Here is a 20,310-nt window from a genome sequence, read left to right as displayed (position 1 = left end):
CCAGTCGTTAAAGTGTGAAGAAGTGCATTAAAAAAAGGTTCATTTCTTCATATTGTGGCTTCATGTGTTGTTCTAACCAGTGTTCCTGCTATGAAATACATGGCAAAGAAAAGAGGACGTAACACGTGTCAGTCATAAGAATGGAAACCCAACGGAAACCAGTATTTGAAGAAATATTTATTGTCTAGAACTATTAAAACCATCATCAATACAACAAGCAAGAGCACATTAATGTAGAGATGTATAATGAGAGAAAGAGAGAGAGAGGGAGAGAGTGTTTCAGAGAGAGAGCAGTTGCAGAGTAAAACCAGTAGCAGGGTCCAAGTGAGTCAGGTCAGAACAGGGAACACTGGTCTCTCGTCAGTGTCTCTGAGACCAGAGTCTGGGAGCCCTGGGTGGCCTCACAGGTCACAGAGCCCACCTTCTTCCACTGGTCTGCAGGGAGCCTCAGGGTGCTGCTCCAGCTGTAGCGGCCGTCCTTCTCCAGCACCCCGGGGCTGCTGCTCTCCCAGCTGCTGCTGCTGCTGCTGCTGCTGCTCCACCTTCCAGGCCAGACTCCAGTCTGAGGGGAAGCCCTTGTTGGCCAGGCACATGAGCGTGGCCTTCCCCTGCTTCAGCTCCACGCTGGAGGGGGCAGCACGCAGTCAGGGTGGGACGGGCATCACCTAGGAGGCCAATCAGCTTATTAGACAGGGGCCACACAGCTGTCAATCAAACACCAGACACTGGGACACCTTTTCTTTGTGAGAGTTGATTTTCTCCTTTAAGGAGTTTCTGCCAGATGTTTTTTCTGCTCCACCAGTCACTCACTCACACATTGTTTCACTTCCCTTGAAGAAGCCTCTCATGCATATCAGCACAGAGAGAACCATCGTACAGTTTGACCTGAAATACATCAAACTGCACTGGAAAGAAAACAAAGGAAACATAAAAAAAAAAAATATTTTATCAAAAATTAGGACCAATCTTTAGTTTGCATTACTTTAGTTTTCAGGGGAAACATTAAAAAATACATAAAATAATCCGACAACCGTCAAATGCGCTTCATGTGGAATTCAATCATCGTTTAGCAAACGAGAAACGGATTTCAAACTGCACTGGAAACAATGTATAACACAATAAAGGGATTACAGATTTTCTAACCTTTTCAAATCCCCATCTTTGTCCTCATTCTGTTCTATTTCATCTGAATGAAGTGAATCTTAATTCAACTTAATATTAGTCATCGATGAGGTTTGAAAAACAAAAATGAATCTTAGAACATATATTTAAAAAGAGAACTGAAGTTGTATCTTCTCTACAGCTCAACTTAAACTTCAGCATGACAGGAATGTGTAAAGAAAAGTTGAGTAAAGCTGCTCTGAGTTCACCTCCATGATGACGGAGGAGAAATCCCAACATAAACACTAAAACCTTACAAGAACATTTTATCTGCTGCAAACATTTAAACAATGGATTTACAACGTTACCTTACATTATTGTATTTAGTGTTTGTGCAGGAACTTACTTCCAACATCCAGTCTGGTTCCTCCACCAAAAGTCCACCACAGTGATACAAACTCATTGAGCCGTCGTACAAAAACCTCTCACTGTAGAGAGACACGGCTCTCTGGCTCTGTCAGACTGAACTAAACCTACCAACCCTCAATATTCAACTTCACATATATATGTGGAAATAACGATTTCTCCTCTGAATGAATCCTTTATATTCATTACAGTTAGTTTTCGAATTCTTGTTGCTAAAGCAAAGATCTTTATATTCATGCAAAATAATTCTTCAAAACTGGTTCCTCACCCAAAAGTCCACCACAGTGATGAAACAAACTCATTGAGCCGTCAAAAAAACCTCTCTCTGTAGAGAGACACGGCTCTCTGGCTCTGTCAGACTAAATAACGATTTCTCCTCTGAATCAATCCTTTATATTCATTACAGTTCTTGTTGCTAAAGCAAAGATCTTTATCTTCATGCAAAATACTTCTTCAAAAATTACACATTAACACTGAAAGGAGACTATTTTTCCTGGCATGTTAAATATGAACGAAATAAATATAGAAATAGTTCCTGAAATAAAGCAGTTGTTAAACATTTGACTTACTTCCAACATCCAGTCTGGTTCCTCCACCAAACGTCCACCACAGTGATACAAACTCATTGAGCCGTCGTACAAAAACCTCTCACTGTAGAGAGACACGGCTCTCTGGCTCTGAAACAAACAAGCTCTCCAAACTGAGTCTGTTTTTAAAACTTTGTCAAATGGTTTTAAACCCAACAATAACACAGTAACACAATTTTAAAAAATGTCATTTTTTCATACGTATGTTATTTTTAAAGAAAGATAAAGCTTTTGTAGTAAAACAATTAAATGTCAGAAAAGACATTATGAAAAATCAAAAAAAATAAAACCAAACTTCATGAAAACAAGTATTACCACATCCTGATCAATACCCCGATCAACTGATTGATCCATTGATAAAGAGCATGATCAGAGTGATCCAAGTCCCTGCTGGAGTCAGTCAGAGCATTTCCATAGAGAGCCACTTTGCATCAGCAGCACCATGCTCCAGTGCTCTGGGAGAGTTTATAGTCCTGAGAGTTGAAGACCCGATGACTGACAGCTGTCCTTCATGACAACAGAAGCCACGGAAATCCTCCTCATCAAGAAGATGACGCTGACCTCCGTCCTCATCTGGACTCTCCTCTGCTGCTGCTTCACAGGTAAAGTCCAGAGAATCAAACTCCTCTCCTCTATCAACGTCCGTCCCTCTGAAATCAAGCCGACAAAACCGTGACGCTGCTTCATGTTTCTGTCTCTGTGTCCTCAGAGTCCAGAGGCCAGGTCACAGTGACTCAGCCTGGAGCAGTGAGCTCTGCTCTGGGAGGCTCCGTCGCCATCAGATGTAGGACCAGTCAGGATGTTTATGGTTCTAACCGTTTAGCCTGGTACCAACAGAGAGACGGAGAAACTCCTAAACCACTTATTTACCTTGCTACCACTCGAGCATCAGGGATTCCAGGTCGTTTTACAGGCAGTGGATCAAAGTCTGACTTCACTCTGACCATCAGTGGAGTCCAGGCTGAAGATGCAGCAGTTTACTACTGTCAGAGTTTTCACGTTATCAACAGTCAATATGTGTTGACACAGTGAAAAAGCGTCGTACAAAAACCTCCCTCAGTCAGACTGAAGAGAAACTGAACTGGCTGCTGCAGCTGGAAGCTACTGCAGAGACTGATACAGTTCACTGAGGACACATACACACAAACACACACACACACACACACACACACACACACACACACACACACACACACACACACACACAAACACACACACACACACACACACACACACACACACACACACACACACACACACACACCATCCAAATACAGTGATATGAAGTGGATTAAACATTTCCCCATTTTTTTCTTTGAAGACCAAGAAAAACATTTATCAGAACAAATTTAACAACAAAAATTCATTATTGTGGAAATCAAATAACTTTCTTCATCACATGTTCTCACCATCTTATCACATCCAGTTATAATCACATGTTCTTATTAGATTTCCAAATTAATCATGAGGAGCCAACCTGTTAAAGATAAATGGCTTGTTCATGACCTTTGACCTCATACTGGATCACAGGTTTTTCCACTGTTAAAAGAGAATATGAAGCAAAGTAGGGATTTCTGCTACAACTTCACCTACTTCCAAGGTGCATGGAAAAGTGTAAAAGTGTGATGAGGCAGCTCCAGCAACACTGGTAACATAAGAATATCTTTATGTCAGACCTTGCTCTCTTCATCAGGTTGATGATGACAAACAAACAGAGGACAAAATAAACAACAACAACCATAACAACACAAAAAACCCCACAAACAACAACCGAGGAAAAAACTGTGCTCAAACTTGTAAACTCTTCTCAGGTTGAATTTAACATTTTCTGATCAGAGAATTAAAGCTGCAAATAATCACTTTGAAAATTTTTGAATACATAACATGACTTAAAGAAAAGCAAAGTTCATTCCTGAACCATTCACCCACAAACATAGAGGTAAAAATAAAAACACATTTCTCCTATAATGTAGTATGAAATATTTCTTATGTCATCTACTAATCTGATCAGATTCCTCAAAGCTCCAATTACACTTCTGTTTCAAGGTGTCTCCACAGCACAGCAGGCGATTGACACGTTAATGCGTTTGCTCTACGTGTCCCGATCCTTTAGAAAAACCCAAAGTAGGTAGAAGCTGCTGCAGAGACTGATACAGTTCACTGAGGACACACACACCCAAGATTTTTGTTAAAGTTTACATGGATCAGTCAGTGTATCTGACTCTATAGAAGTTAATATACATTTATCTAAATTTAATTACAAATGTCCATTAGACATGTTTACATCTCAGGGATAATTTCATTCACACCTTCAACAAATCAGCCTCTATACCGATGACTTCCTCTTGTACATCACAAAAACCCTCATCTTCCCTTCTTTCACTTATTAAACTGATCAGACATTAAAGCAGGTTTGCTGGCCTCTCCCACCCATTTTAAATGTGCAACAAATCTTTTACATTGTTTGGATCCACATTTTACCATGCTCAGGTAATATAGTTGAAACTCAAGATTTTCGCCTTTGTAAAGGAAAGGAAAGACAAGTTGTAAAGTTGGAATCATTTTTCCAGATATCTGAGTTGATAAACAAAGCTCTTTCTATCTTTAGCAGAATGAATTTGTTATTTGTTATTACATCTGTCATTTCACAATCAGAGTAGCTATTTCACAGTGTATAAATTATATGTTAATGGGAGAACATCTGTACTTCTTTCTAAACGTGGATTTGGGGACTTTTGCATTACTCACTGCACATTCTGTACTGTCTGTAAAAACATAAACCTAGACTTGGTAAGACAATGAAAATTGTTGAAATTCTCCCATTACAGAATTCACACCAGCCTTTGAAGCTGTTTGGTGGAAATCAAATGAAGTTTTCTATTCTAAATTTTTACCGTTTATGCCCCTTTATATCTTCGATAATTTGAACAGTCAACTTTCTCAGTACTGAGGGGGAAACACCTCATGATATGTTGAGGACAGCTACAGCTCACTGACTTTGTGTGTTTGCATATGTGTCCTGCCTCTCTGCTCCCCAGGCGTCCAAGAGGCCAGTGTTGATCAGTGGCTGTCTGTCGTACAAAAACCTCTCACCTCTCTGACTTTGACACAAACTACCTCAAAAAAACGCATTCTCAGTTTCCCAGTTTATGTAATAACTGGTTTAAGTTTTTAAAATTGGTTGACAGATTGTGACAAATTATATAAAGTTTTTTTCTGAAATATTAAACATCAACTTACAAAATTTATTTTTATTTTAATCATAGAAATTGAAATAAAAAATTTTAAAGAAAAAAACCACCAATAAATCATGCAAAATGTAAATGATGATCACAGCAACACATTTATTGTAGATTATGTCCCATATAACAATGATGATGTCTGTTAGTGAATTAATGGGAATTTACAAAAATATCCTCCAAGAAAACTTTTCAATCAAAACTCAAGTCAAAACTGATAACTAACTACTAAAGTTATGAAATTCATCTTATTTTCATGAATATTATTTTTAAAGATTAAAGACATTTTTTTTAACAACACATCAAAATATGTGAAAAAAAAAATCTTAATGAAAGTTTTTGAGACATGTAAAAGAAAAACTACATAAAATAAACACTGACATGTCCTGATCAACTCTTTGATCCATTGATAAACAGCATGATCAGAGTGATCCAAGTCCCTGCTGGAGTCAGTCAGAGCATTTCCATAGAGAGCCACTTTGCATCAGCAGCACCATGCTCCAGTGCTCTGGGAGAGTTTATAGTCCTGAGAGTTGAAGACCCGATGACTGACAGCTGTCCCTCATGACAACAGAAGCCACAGAAATCCTCCTCATCAAGAAGATGACGCTGACCTCCGTCCTCATCTGGACTCTCCTCTGCTGCTGCTTCACAGGTAAAGTCCAGAGAATCCAACTCCTCTCCTCTATCAACGTCCGTCCCTCTGAAATCAAGCCGACAAAACCGTGACGCTGCTTCATGTTTCTGTCTCTGTGTCCTCAGAGTCCAGAGGCCAGGTCACAGTGACTCAGCCTGGAGCAGTGAGGTCTGCTCTGGGAGGCTCCGTGCGCCATCAAATGTAGGACCAGTCAGGATGTTTATGTGGCTAGCAACTACCAAATTTTAGCCTGGTACCAACAGAGAGACGGAGAAACTCCTAAACTACTTATTTACTATGCTACCACTCGAGCATCAGGGATTCCAGGTCGTTTTACAGGCAGTGGATCAAACTCTGACTTCACTCTGTCCATCAGTGGAGTCCAGGCTGAAGATGCAGCAGTTTACTACTGTCAGAGTTTTCACGTTATCAACAGTCAATATGTGTTGACACAGTGAAAAAGCGTCGTACAAAAACCTCCCTCAGTCAGACTGAAGAGAAACTGAACTGGCTGCTGCAGCTGGAAGCTACTGCAGAGACTGATACAGTTCACTGAGGACACACACACACACACACACTGAAATTGTGTAAGAAAAACCTATACTTTAGTAACCTATACCAAAAGTACAGTAAATTTCGAAGTAAATGAATCAATTAACGTGGAGCATAGAGGCTCATAATAAAGGACATGCAAAGCTATGAAATGGGGAATATTAATGTTGACAGAAATATTTACTAAATAAGACAACATTGATCGATATAAATATACACAAATACACACATGCAAAGCAGAAGCACGACCATAAAAAGCACATAAAGATAGATAAATCTCTCTGCCACGATAAAAGATCCTCATGCAGGTACATGAGGACAGACAGGCAGTAGTAAGACAGCGATCGGTAACAGCAGATATCAAGGCAAGTACGCAACCAGGACAGACGGAGGACAGCAAGGAGCAATAGTTTTCCAGTGCTGACAGAGACACCGCTAATTAACGATTTGTTAAAATGAGCTCCAGATAAATACTATGAGTCCAGTGCTCTTATATTTACTGTGACAGATAGAAACTCTTGTTCAGCTGTAACAGAGACTTCAGACTGACCGAAAGGTTTCTATTTCTCACTGAGATAATACAGTCCACTCTTGCTACAGCTTTTAAAAACTAAACTGATATATAGTTGAGCAGAGGAGAAGCCAAACAACGTGTAATCTTGTACATAAGACAGACACCTACATATTTGATCAAGTTCCCAACCCAGCAATCTATAATTCTTCAGTGTCTGACCATGATGAAAATGTACTGATTTCTTGTCAAGGGTTTCAAGATTTTGTTTCTTCAAGCACTGCAAACTTTTGAGAGTAGTGCTGCGATCCTGAGACTAAGCTGTAGAACAGTTATTAATATGGAAAATAACCACTGAAGGCATGTTCATGATAGCTGCCTCTGTTGACATGTAATGTTGAATTCATCAGAAAATTGCCAAAACATGAAACTACCTCAAAATCTAGTTTGAAAAAAACTCAAGACCAATTTGGAGGTTGGGGGTATTTCTCCCATGTCAGGTCAGTCACTGTTCATTAGGACACTGACATGGAATGTCAAATAAAATCCACCTTGGATAGATATTGAAAATAATTTGGTTTGTTGGAGCATAAATACGTTAAGCGATCTGTGCTGGGGTCAACACCATCCTGACATCAAGATAGAGATGATGTGAAGGTCAAATCTTTTCACCCTGCATAATCTCAGGGATCATTTAAATAGTGGACTCTCTCAGCACTGATGGGAAACACCTCATGATATGTTGAGGACAGCTACAGTTCACTGACTCTGTGTGTTCGCATATGTGTCCTGCCTCTCTGGTCCCAGACATCAAGATGTCACATGTTCTCACCATCTATTCCCATCCAGTTATAATCACATGTTCTTATCAGATTTTCCTAATTAATCAAGAGGAGCCAACCTGTTAAAGATAAATGGCTCGTTCATGACCTTGATCGCATATAGTCTGTGAGAGCAGTGTGAGACCAGCTCCTGGTTTAGGATACCACAGGAAAACAGAGGCACTGTTGAGCTTTACTGACAGAGTTTTCAGACGTGACCCGAATTACACATTGTTACCATCATTAATTAATAAAGTCATGAGCTAATGTGACCACATTCTTGGTATCTCTCACCGAGACAGACTCTGTCTCTGTAAATTAAATAGATCTCCTGTCATCATTCCAGAGAAAAACATATGACAACAGTTATTCTATTTAATAATTTACATGGACATTACTTATTTGATAAAATGGTGTTTACTGATTTTAAACGTTATAAACTCTTTCATTTAGTTCTTTGTTGAATCCATCTTCTGAAAATCGAATATACCTGCAGAATAATCTCAGATGGAAGACATCGTATATCCCTTGATGCTGATGATATCCTGCTTTATAATTCTCATCCTGAAAAGACGCTTTTCAAGTTTTCATCCAGTCTGGTTCCCCCAACAAAAGTCCACCACAGTGAAACAAACTCATTGAGACAAAAACCTCTCACTCTAGAGAGACACGGTTCTCTGGCTCTGAAACAAACAGATTCACCCCAAAAATATGTAAATTTATCATATTTGTGAAGTAAAAGATCAAACTGTCAGTATTCTTCATAAATACACACAAAAGTATTAACTTTTAATTTTTAAATATCTCAGCATTAATAATTTGTATCAAAATAAAATAAAGACATAAAATTGATTTCTTCAGTGACAAATGACTTTGTTGAAATTTCAGTCTGAGGATGACATTGATTTATTTGGTAGTGAAATTATTGGGAGTTTTGTGACAAACGGTTTTGAAAGAACATTTCCCCACTTTAATTTGAGCAAGTTCACAAAGAACTAAGCATTAACACATTTCTAATTAATATGCTGAAATTGTGACTGATCCACTGATAAACAGCATGATCAGAGTGATCCAAGTCCCTGCTGGAGTCAGTCAGAGCATTTCCATAGAGAGCCACTTTGCATCAGCAGCACCATGCTCCAGTGCTCTGGGAGAGTTTATAGTCCTGAGAGTTGAAGACCCGATGACTGACAGCTGTCCTTCATGACAACAGAAGCCACAGAAATCCTCCTAATCAAGAAGATGACGCTGACCTCCGTCCTCATCTGGACTCTCCTCTGCTGCTGTTTCACAGGTAAAGTCCAGAGAATCCAACTCCTCTACTCTATCAACGTCCGTCCCTCTGAAATCAAGCCGGCAAAACCGTGACGCGGCTTCATGTTTCTGTCTCTGTGTCCTCAGAGTCCAGAGGCCAGGTCACAGTGACTCAGCCTGGAGCAGTGAGCTCTGCTCTGGGAGGCTCCGTCGCCATCAAATGTAGGACCAGTCAGGATGTTTATAGTTCTAACCATTTAGCCTGGTACCAACAGAGAGACGGAGAAACTCCTAAACTACTTATTTACTATGCTGCCACTCGAGCATCAGGGATTCCAGGTCGTTTAACAGGCAGTGGATCAAACTCTGACTTCACTCTGACCATCAGTGGAGTCCAGGCTAAAGACGCAGCAGTTTACTACTGTCAGAGTTTTCACTATCTCAACAGTAAGAATCTGTTGACACAGTGAAAAAGCATCATACAAAAATCTCCCTCAGTCAGACTGAAGAGAAACTGAACTGGCTGCTGCAGCTGGAAGCTACTGCAGAGACTGATACAGTTGACTGAGGACACACACACACACACACACACACACACACACACACACACGCACACACGCACACACCATCCAAATACAGTGATGTGAAGTGGATTAAACATTTCCCCATTTTTTTCTTTGAAGACCAAGAAAAACATTTATCAGAACAAATTTAACAACAAAAATTCATTATTGTGGAAATCAAATAACTTTCTTCATCACATGTTCTCACCATCTATTCACATCCAGTTATAATCACATGTTCTTATTAGATTTCCAAATTAATCAAGAGGAGCCAACCTGTTAAAGATAAATGGCTTGTTCATGACCTTTGACCTCATACTGGAACACAGGTTTTTCCACTGTTAAAAGAGAATATGAAGCAAAGTAGGGATTTCTGCTACAACTTCACCTACTTCCAAGGTGCATGGAAAAGTGTAAAAGTGTGATGAGGCAGCTCCAACAACTTTGGTAACATAAGAATATCTTTATGTCAGACCTTGCTGTCTTCATCAGGTTGATGATGACAAACAAACAGAGAACAAACTAAACAACAACAACCATAACAACACCAAAAACCCCACAAACAACAACCGAGGAAAAAACTGCTCAAACTTGTAAACTCTTCTCAGGTTGAATTTAATATTTCCTGATCAGAGAATGAAAGCTGCAAATAATCACTTTGAAAATTTTTGAATACATGCCTTGACTTAAAGAAAAGCAAAGTTCATTCCTGAACCATTCCCCCACAAACACAGAGGTAAAAATAAAAATAGATTTCTCATATAATGTAGTATGAAATATTTCTTAGGTCATGCACTAAACTGATCAGATTCCTAAAGCTCCAATTACACGTCTGTTTCAAGGTGTCTCCACAGCACAGCAGGCGATTGACACGTTAATGCGTTTGCTCTACGTGTCCCGATCCTTTAGAAAAACCCAAAGTAGGTAGAAGCTACTGCAGAGACTGATACAGTTCACTGAGGACACACACACCCAAGATTTTTGTTAAAGTTTATACAGATCAGTCAGTGTATCTGACTTTATAGAAGTTAATATACATTTATCTAAATTTAATAACAAATGTCCATTAGACATGTTTGCATCTCAGGGATAATTTCATTCACACCTTCAACAAATCAGCCTCTATACCGATGACTTCCTATTGTACATCACAAAAACCCTCATCTTCCCTTCTTTCACTTATTAAACTGATCAGACATTAAAGCAGCTTTGCTGGCCTCTCCCAAATCTTTTACATTGTTTGGATCCACATTTTACCATACTCAGGTAATATAGTTGAAACTCAAGATTTTCGCCTTTGTAAAGGAAAGGAAAGACAAGTTGTAAAGTTGGAATCATTTTTCCAGATGTCTGAGTTGATAAACAAAGCTCTTTCTATCTTTAGCAGAATTAATTTGTTATTTGTTATTATATCTGTCATTTCACAATCAGAGTAGCTATTTCACAGTGTATAAATTATATGTTAATGGGAGAACATCTGTATTTCTTTCTACACGTGGATTTGGGGACTTTTGCATTACTCACTGCACATTCTGTACTGTCTGTAAAAACATAAACCTAGACTTGGTAAGACAATGAAAATTGTTGAAATTCTCCCATTACAGAATTCACACCAGCCTTTGAAGCTGTTTGGTGGAAATCAAATGAAGTTTTCTATTCTAAATTTTTACCATTCATGCCCCTTTATATCTTCGATAATTTGAACAGTCAACTTTCTCAGTACTGAGGGGGAAACACCTCATGATATGTTGAGGACAGCTACAGTTCACTGACTCTGTGTGTTTGCATATGTGTCCTGCCTCTCTGCTCCAAGACGTCAAGAGGCCAGTGTTGATCAGTGGCTGTCTGTCGTACAAAAACCTCTCACCTCTCTGACTTTGACACAAACTACCTCAAAAAAACGCATTCTAAGTTTCCCAGTTTATGTAATAACTGGTTTAAGTTTTTAAAATTGGTTGACAGATTGTGACAAATTAGTATTATTATTATAGATTATTTCCCATATAATAATGATGATGTCTGTTAGTGAATTAGTGGGAATTTACAAAAGTATCCTCCAAGAAAACTTTTCAATCAAACTCAAGTCAAAACTGATAACTAACTACTAAAGTTATGAAATTCATCTTATTTTCACGAATATTATTTTTAAAGATTAAAACTTTTTTTTTTAACAACACATCAAAATATGTGAAAACAAATTCTTAAAAAAAGTTTTCGAGACACGTAAAAGAAAAACTACATAAAATAAACACTGACACGTCCTGATCAACTCTTTGATCCATTGATAAACAGCATGATCAGAGTGATCCAAGTCCCTGCTGGAGTCAGTCAGAGCATTTCCATAGAGAGCCACTTTGCATCAGCAGCACCATGCTCCAGTGCTCTGGGAGAGTTTATAGTCCTGAGAGTTGAAGACCCGATGACTGACAGCTGTCCTTCATGACAACAGAAGCCACAGAAATCCTCCTAATCAAGAAGATGACGCTGACCTCCGTCCTCATCTGGACTCTCCTCTGCTGCTGCTTCACAGGTAAAGTCCAGAGAATCCAACTCCTCTACTCTATCAACGTCCGTCCCTCTGAAATCAAGCCGGCAAAACCGTGACGCGGCTTCATGTTTCTGTCTCTGTGTCCTCAGAGTCCAGAGGCCAGGTCACAGTGACTCAGCCTGGAGCAGTGAGCTCTGCTCTGGGAGGCTCCGTCGCCATCAAATGTAGGACCAGTCAGGATGTTTATAGTTCTAACCATTTAGCCTGGTACCAACAGAGAGACGGAGAAACTCCTAAACTACTTATTTACTATGCTGCCACTCGAGCATCAGGGATTCCAGGTCGTTTAACAGGCAGTGGATCAAACTCTGACTTCACTCTGACCATCAGTGGAGTCCAGGCTAAAGACGCAGCAGTTTACTACTGTCAGAGTTTTCACTATCTCAACAGTAAGAATCTGTTGACACAGTGAAAAAGCATCATACAAAAATCTCCCTCAGTCAGACTGAAGAGAAACTGAACTGGCTGCTGCAGCTGGAAGCTACTGCAGAGACTGATACAGTTGACTGAGGACACACACACACACACACACACACACACACACACACACACACGCACACACGCACACACGCACACACCATCCAAATACAGTGATGTGAATTGGATTAAACATTTCCCCATTTTTTTCTTTGAAGACCAAGAAAAACATTTATCAGAACAAATTTAACAACAAAAATTCATTATTGTGGAAATCAAATAACTTTCTTCATCACATGTTCTCACCATCTATTCACATCCAGTTATAATCACATGTTCTTATTAGATTTCCAAATTAATCAAGAGGAGCCAACCTGTTAAAGATAAATGGCTTGTTCATGACCTTTGACCTCATACTGGAACACAGGTTTTTCCACTGTTAAAAGAGAATATGAAGCAAAGTAGGGATTTCTGCTACAACTTCACCTACTTCCAAGGTGCATGGAAAAGTGTAAAAGTGTGATGAGGCAGCTCCAACAACTTTGGTAACATAAGAATATCTTTATGTCAGACCTTGCTGTCTTCATCAGGTTGATGATGACAAACAAACAGAGAACAAACTAAACAACAACAACCATAACAACACCAAAAACCCCACAAACAACAACCGAGGAAAAAACTGCTCAAACTTGTAAACTCTTCTCAGGTTGAATTTAATATTTCCTGATCAGAGAATGAAAGCTGCAAATAATCACTTTGAAAATTTTTGAATACATGCCTTGACTTAAAGAAAAGCAAAGTTCATTCCTGAACCATTCCCCCACAAACACAGAGGTAAAAATAAAAATAGATTTCTCATATAATGTAGTATGAAATATTTCTTAGGTCATGCACTAAACTGATCAGATTCCTCAAAGCTCCAATTACACTTCTGTTTCAAGGTGTCTCCACAGCACAGCAGGTGATTGACACCTTAATGCTTTTGCTCTACGTGTCCCGATCCTTTAGAAAAACCCAAAGTAGGTAGAAGCTACTGCAGAGACTGATACAGTTCACTGAGGACACACACACCCAAGATTTTTGTTAAAGTTTATACAGATCAGTCAGTGTATCTGACTTTATAGAAGTTAATATACATTTATCTAAATTTAATAACAAATGTCCATTAGACATGTTTGCATCTCAGGGATAATTTCATTCACACCTTCAACAAATCAGCCTCTATACCGATGACTTCCTATTGTACATCACAAAAACCCTCATCTTCCCTTCTTTCACTTATTAAACTGATCAGACATTAAAGCAGGTTTGCTGGCCTCTCCCAAATCTTTTACATTGTTTGGATCCACATTTTACCATACTCAGGTAATATAGTTGAAACTCAAGATTTTCACCTTTGTAAAGGAAAGGAAAGACAAGTTGTAAAGTTGGAATCATTTTTCCAGATGTCTGAGTTGATAAACAAAGCTCTTTCTATCTTTAGCAGAATGAATTTGTTATTTGTTATTATATCTGTCATTTCACAATCAGAGTAGCTATTTCACGGTGTATAAATTATATGTTAATGGGAGAACATCTGTATTTCTTTCTAAACGTGGATTTGGGGACTTTTGCATTACTCACTGCACATTCTGTACTGTCTGTAAAAACATAAACCTAGACTTGGTAAGACAATGAAAATTGTTGAAATTCTCCCATTACAGAATTCACACCAGCCTTTGAAGCTGTTTGGTGGAAATCAAATGAAGTTTTCTATTCTAAATTTTTACCGTTTATGCCCCTTTATATCTTCGATAATTTGAACAGTCAACTTTCTCAGTACTGAGGGGGAAACACCTCATGATATGTTGAGGACAGCTACAGTTCACTGACTCTGTGTGTTTGCATATGTGTCCTGCCTCTCTGCTCCAAGACGTCAAGAGGCCAGTGTTGATCAGTGGCTGTCTGTCGTACAAAAACCTCTCACCTCTCTGACTTTGACACAAACTACCTCAAAAAAACGCATTCTAAGTTTCCCAGTTTATGTAATAACTGGTTTAAGTTTTTAAAATTGGTTGACAGATTGTGACAAATTAGTATTATTATTATAGATTATTTCCCATATAATAATGATGATGTCTGTTAGTGAATTAGTGGGAATTTACAAAAGTATCCTCCAAGAAAACTTTTCAATCAAACTCAAGTCAAAACTGATAACTAACTACTAAAGTTATGAAATTCATCTTATTTTCACGAATATTATTTTTAAAGATTAAAGACTTTTTTTTTTAACAACACATCAAAATATGTGAAAACAAATTCTTAAAAAAAGTTTTCGAGACACGTAAAAGAAAAACTACATAAAATAAACACTGACACGTCCTGATCAACTCTTTGATCCATTGATAAACAGCATGATCAGAGTGATCCAAGTCCCTGCTGGAGTCAGTCAGAGCATTTCCATAGAGAGCCACTTTGCATCAGCAGCACCATGCTCCAGTGCTCTGGGAGAGTTTATAGTCCTGAGAGTTGAAGACTGGATGACTGACAGCTGTCTTTCATGACAACAGAAGCCACAGAAATCCTCCTAATCAAGAAGATGACTCTGACCTCCGTCCTCATCTGGACTCTCCTCTGCTGCTGCTTCACAGGTAAAGTCCAGAGAATCAAACTCCTCTCCTCTATCAACGTCCGTCCCTCTGAAATCAAGCCGACAAAACCGTGACGCTGCTTCATGTTTCTGTCTCTGTGTCCTCAGAGTCCAGAGGCCAGGTCACAGTGACTCAGCCTGGAGCAGTGAGGTCTGCTCTGGGAGGCTCCGTCGCCATCAGATGTAGGACCAGTCAGGATGTTCATGTCTATAACAACAACCACCTTTTAGCCTGGTACCAACAGAGAGACGGAGAAACTCCTAAACTACTTATTTACCGTGCTACCACTCGAGCATCAGGGATTCCAGGTCGTTTTACAGGCAGTGGATCAAACTCTGACTTCACTCTGACCATCAGTGGAGTCCAGGCTGAAGATGCAGCAGTTTACTACTGTCAGAGTTATCACTATCTCAACAGTAAGAATCTGTTGACACAGTGAAAAAGCGTCGTACAAAAACCTCCCTCAGTCAGACTGAAGAGAAACTGAACTGGCTGCTGCAGCTGGAAGCTACTGCAGAGACTGATACAGTTCACTGAGGACACACACACACACACACACACACACACACACACACACACACACACACACACACACACACATACACACAAGCACACACACACACACACACACACACACACACACACACAGCATACACACACACATCGTACACTGAACATTACATGAAATGGTTTCAACATGTATCAAAACAAGTTGAATATCAAAACACTGATCTTGGTGGAAATCAAATAACTTTCTTCATCACAGCTTCTCTCCATTCACATCCAGTTTTAGTCACATGTTCTTATCTGACTTGTAAATAAATCAAGAGGAGCCAACCTGAGACAGTGAATGACAAAAGGCCTTGTAATGACCTTTGACCTCAGCTGCACACTGGATCACAGCTATCTCAACTATAGGCTGTGAGAAGAAAATATGACGACACAGATCAGCATCAGAAACCTTCATGATCAAAGACGACACAAACAAAACCCAAACGTCTGTCAGATCTCACAAAACTTTGTCTTAAATATGTGAACTAATAGTATCTGAGGAAAAGCTCAGCATCAACTGAAATCAGAAAAACGCAAAAGACATAAGTGACTGACTGGATATAACTATGTCTACATGTATATATAACTACAAGTGTATAAACTGCCAAAGCATATGCAGCAACACATTCCCCCTGACATGCAACTCAAAAACCCAACAAATACATTTAGACTGAAAGTTAAGTCTTGACCTTGGAAACAGCTGTTGACAAAATCTCTCCAGCCTCTCTCCGTTCAGTATCATCACATCAGGAGTTTATCACTGTCAGCATGATTCTAGCCTCCCGTCCACATACTGGTACAGCGTCGTACAAAAACCTCCCTCAGCTGGACAGGAAGTGATCTGACTCAACAGCTGCACAAAAACTAAAACCCACAGACATTTGAACAATAATACACTGTATAAGAAACAAACGTACAACAAAAGTATGATACAGTCATAGAAATAATACATTTCATAACGTAAGTACATTAGTTGATAGTTTTCTTTAGACAAGTTTTGAAACTTTGCATTTAAAGTCAAATGACTGTCTTTTGTATTGAGATCAATTTTCCAAAAAAGAAGACGGGGAAACACAGAATATTTCTCAGGGTCTTGAAAAATTCTTTAAAAGCAATTCAACCATCATACTGGGTGTTTCATCAAATGAACCAATTCCAAATCAAACCACAGCAATAATAATTAAATCGTAAAACCATCAAGTTACAAGTTTTAAAGTCATATTTCAATGACACTCTCTACACTAAAGCCCTTTTTAATAAAACAAAAAACAGAACAAATCACACTTCTGTAGTTTGATTGACAGGATTATTCATATTGGGTTGGTGCAAATAAAAGCCTTACGAAATAGGATTACTTATTTACCTCAGGGTCGAGGAATGTCTCGATGATTTTCCACGAAATGGTCCCATCACGTGTTAGAACACCCAAAATATAAGCAAAGAAAACCGTACATCTGTTAAAAACGGAGGTAACAGATAATGACGTCTCTTCTCTGCAGATAGGAGCCTTTAAGATATAACAACATATCAGAACGTTTTTTATTCTTAAACAATGACTCATTAGTGGTTTTCTTTTGGTGGTTTTAAACAAATAGGAAAAACTGACAATGAGACTGAGATGTATACATGTGAGATAGGAACCATGTGATATCATGTTATGCTAATCCACAAAACTCTGTTCAGTATTTAATGTAAACAATATTTTGAAATGAGTTCATAAAAATGGCCCTCTCTTCATCCTTCCATTCACACCTCACTTCCACCTGTTTCAGGAAACCGCTGCTCAACACAGACACTGTCAGATTAGACTCCAACAGTTAGTGGATAAGTGGAAGTACATGATGTAATCCCATAGTTCATTAAGAAAACTATCAGCAGTAATGACAGAATCGGACTCTAACATGAGTCATAATCCTGGAAATGCAGAAATATGGAATAAAACATCTGTTGTTGGTACAAAATGAACTTGAAGAAAAAAAATTTTTTATTGTCTTCAAGCTTTAACAGCAGCGTTGTTACAATAATGAAAAGATCACAACTTGGAGTTGAACAGGGTTGAATGGGTCTGATAATGGAAAGAGAGAAAGTTTATATCAGGTAAACTAAACTCCCTCCTGTGGATTGCAGCAGAGGAAGCTACTGCTTCTGTTGGTCTTCCTCAGACTGTATGAAACTGGTCTTCAGTTTTTCACTTCTGAGCTCAGTAACCATGGCAACAGGCAGGCATCACTGCCGAACCGTGACAACAGACAGGTTTCAGTACTGAAGGTAGAAAGTTAAAACTAGCACTCTGTTATTCCAGCGTATACACTGATCAGCCACAAGGTTAAAACCGGTAACTGGTTTTGACCTCGTGGCTGATCCGTGCGTTTTAATATTTGCAAGCAAAATGTTCTGGGTTCATAAAATATTAAACATAAGATGCGGATTTTGAGGCTTTTACTGTTTGAGGTATACTAAATATTTGTGTTTCAAACCAAAACCTCATAAGTGATGGTTTGTGTTTGTTCTCTCCGTCTGAGTAGGAGTCATCACTGACCAGCTGGATTTCATTATGGAAACATTCAAATGAATACTGTCAACCTTTGAACTACTGTTTGAAATTCTCATGATAAGAATGTGGACTGGTTTAATAAACTTTATTGTGGGAGAGAGATCAAGAAACACATGAACACTGACCCAAAAGATACAGGCAGCTCTTCAGCCAGAATATTACAACTGAAATTAAAATAAAAGTCCTTTAAACTTAAACGAATCTTAAGTAGAGCATTTCCATAGAGAGCCACTTTGCATCAGCAGCACCATGCTCCAGTGCTCTGGGAGAGTTTATAGTCCTGAGAGTTGAAGACTGGATGACTGACAGCTGTGCTTCATGACAACAGAAGCCACGGAAATCCTCCTCATCAAGAAGATGACGCTGACCTCCGTCCTCATCTGGACTCTCCTCTGCTGCTGCTTCACAGGTAAAGTCCAGAGAATCAGACTCCTCTCCTCTATCAACGTCCGTCCCTCTGAAATCAAGCCGACAAAACCGTGACGCTGCTTCATGTTTCTGTCTCTGTATCCTCAGAGTCCAGAGGCCAGGTCACAGTGACTCAGCCTGGAGCAGTGAGCTCTGCTCTGGGAGGCTCCGTCGCCATCAAATGTAGGACCAGTCAGGATGTTTATGTGGCTAACAACAACCACTTTTTAGCCTGGTACCAACAGAGAGATGGAGAAACTCCTAAACTACTTATTTACTATGCTACCACTCGAGCATCAGGGATTCCAGGTCGTTTTACAGGCAGTGGATCCAACTCTGACTTCACTCTGACCATCAGTGGAGTCAAGGCTGAAGATGCAGCAGTTTACTACTGTCAGAGTTTTCACGTTATCAACAGTCAATATGTGTTGACACAGTGAAAAAGCGTCGTACAAAAACCTCCCTCAGTCAGACTGAAGAGAAACTGAACTGGCTGCTGCAGCTGGAAGCTACTGCAGAGACTGATACAGTTCACTGAGGACACACACACACACACACACACACACACACACACACACAGTTTAATCAAGTGGATTGAACACTACTGTTGCTTTTATGTCCAATGAAAATGTATAAAATCAAGTTAAAAGAAAAAATATACTCTTGATTGAAATCAAATTACTTTATCCATCACATTTTCTCACCATCCATTCATATCCAGTTATAATCACGTTGTCATTGGGTCAGCAAATAAATCAAGACGAGCCAACTTGGTACAGTTAATGACAAGAGGCTTGTACATGACCTTTGACCTCAGTCTTGCTTGTCAAAACTACACACAATCACACACCCACACACACACACATACACACAGACACACACACACAATCACACACACACTTGATTGGTTAGATAACTTTCGTTCTTCTCTATCTGTAGACAACAAATGAACTTATCATCAGACTCTTTAGAAAAGAAATGTTCTTTATCTCCATTAGCATTTTTCAATGAACCCTTGTCATTTTCATTCTTGGCAGTAAGTGAGCAAGCAACGCTTCATGTATAGCGTTCTTTAAGGTCAGACTACACCTTTGGTTTTTAATAGAATAAAAGCAGTGCACATTAAATGCAGACGCAGTGGAAGAATTTACAAACTGAATAAAAGTCCCTCTAAAGATGTTTGTCTTCAGCTGCTTTTTACCACAGTTTCCTCAGATCTTTTGTCAAAGAGTTCCAACGTTTTAAAGGTACAAACTCAAAGGCAAAGTGACCTTTACCTTTGAAGCCTGATGTGATGCGAAACCAAAAAGCTGTGATCGTAGCGGAGCAGGACAGAAAGGACAGACATCCTTTCACACCACCTCCTACCTGCTTTAGGATACCCCAGCTAAACAGGACACTGTGAGTCTGCACTGACACAGCTATCAGATGTGATGTCAACATGATCCCTAAAAAACAACATCACCTAATGCTAGAGAACACTAGTGACTGGACGGTGAGATAAACCCGG

The 20,310-nt window shown here is 39.2% G+C and overlaps 1 pseudogene and 4 gene segments (V, D, J or C); 4 read left to right on the top strand and 1 right to left on the bottom strand.

The window, feature by feature from the left end:
- Window positions 1–262: 262 nt before the first annotated feature.
- Window positions 263–2,127, bottom strand: LOC120786571 (annotated as a pseudogene).
- Window positions 2,128–2,664: 537 nt separating this feature from the next.
- On the top strand, window positions 2,665–3,146 carry LOC120786032. The segment is given in 2 exon segments: window positions 2,665–2,716; window positions 2,824–3,146. Coding segments are annotated over 2 exon segments (375 nt in total).
- Window positions 3,147–9,116: 5,970 nt separating this feature from the next.
- On the top strand, window positions 9,117–9,598 carry LOC120786031. The segment is given in 2 exon segments: window positions 9,117–9,168; window positions 9,276–9,598. Coding segments are annotated over 2 exon segments (375 nt in total).
- Window positions 9,599–12,169: 2,571 nt separating this feature from the next.
- LOC120786030 lies at window positions 12,170–12,651 on the top strand. The segment is given in 2 exon segments: window positions 12,170–12,221; window positions 12,329–12,651. Coding segments are annotated over 2 exon segments (375 nt in total).
- Window positions 12,652–18,749: 6,098 nt separating this feature from the next.
- LOC120786029 lies at window positions 18,750–19,240 on the top strand. The segment is given in 2 exon segments: window positions 18,750–18,801; window positions 18,909–19,240. Coding segments are annotated over 2 exon segments (384 nt in total).
- Window positions 19,241–20,310: the final 1,070 nt, after the last annotated feature.

Source organism: Xiphias gladius, chromosome 24 (genome assembly GCF_016859285.1).
Source record: "Xiphias gladius isolate SHS-SW01 ecotype Sanya breed wild chromosome 24, ASM1685928v1, whole genome shotgun sequence".
In the NCBI taxonomy this organism is placed as follows: domain Eukaryota; kingdom Metazoa; phylum Chordata; class Actinopteri; order Istiophoriformes; family Xiphiidae; genus Xiphias; species Xiphias gladius.
This window is presented reverse-complemented; position numbering and strand designations above follow the sequence as displayed.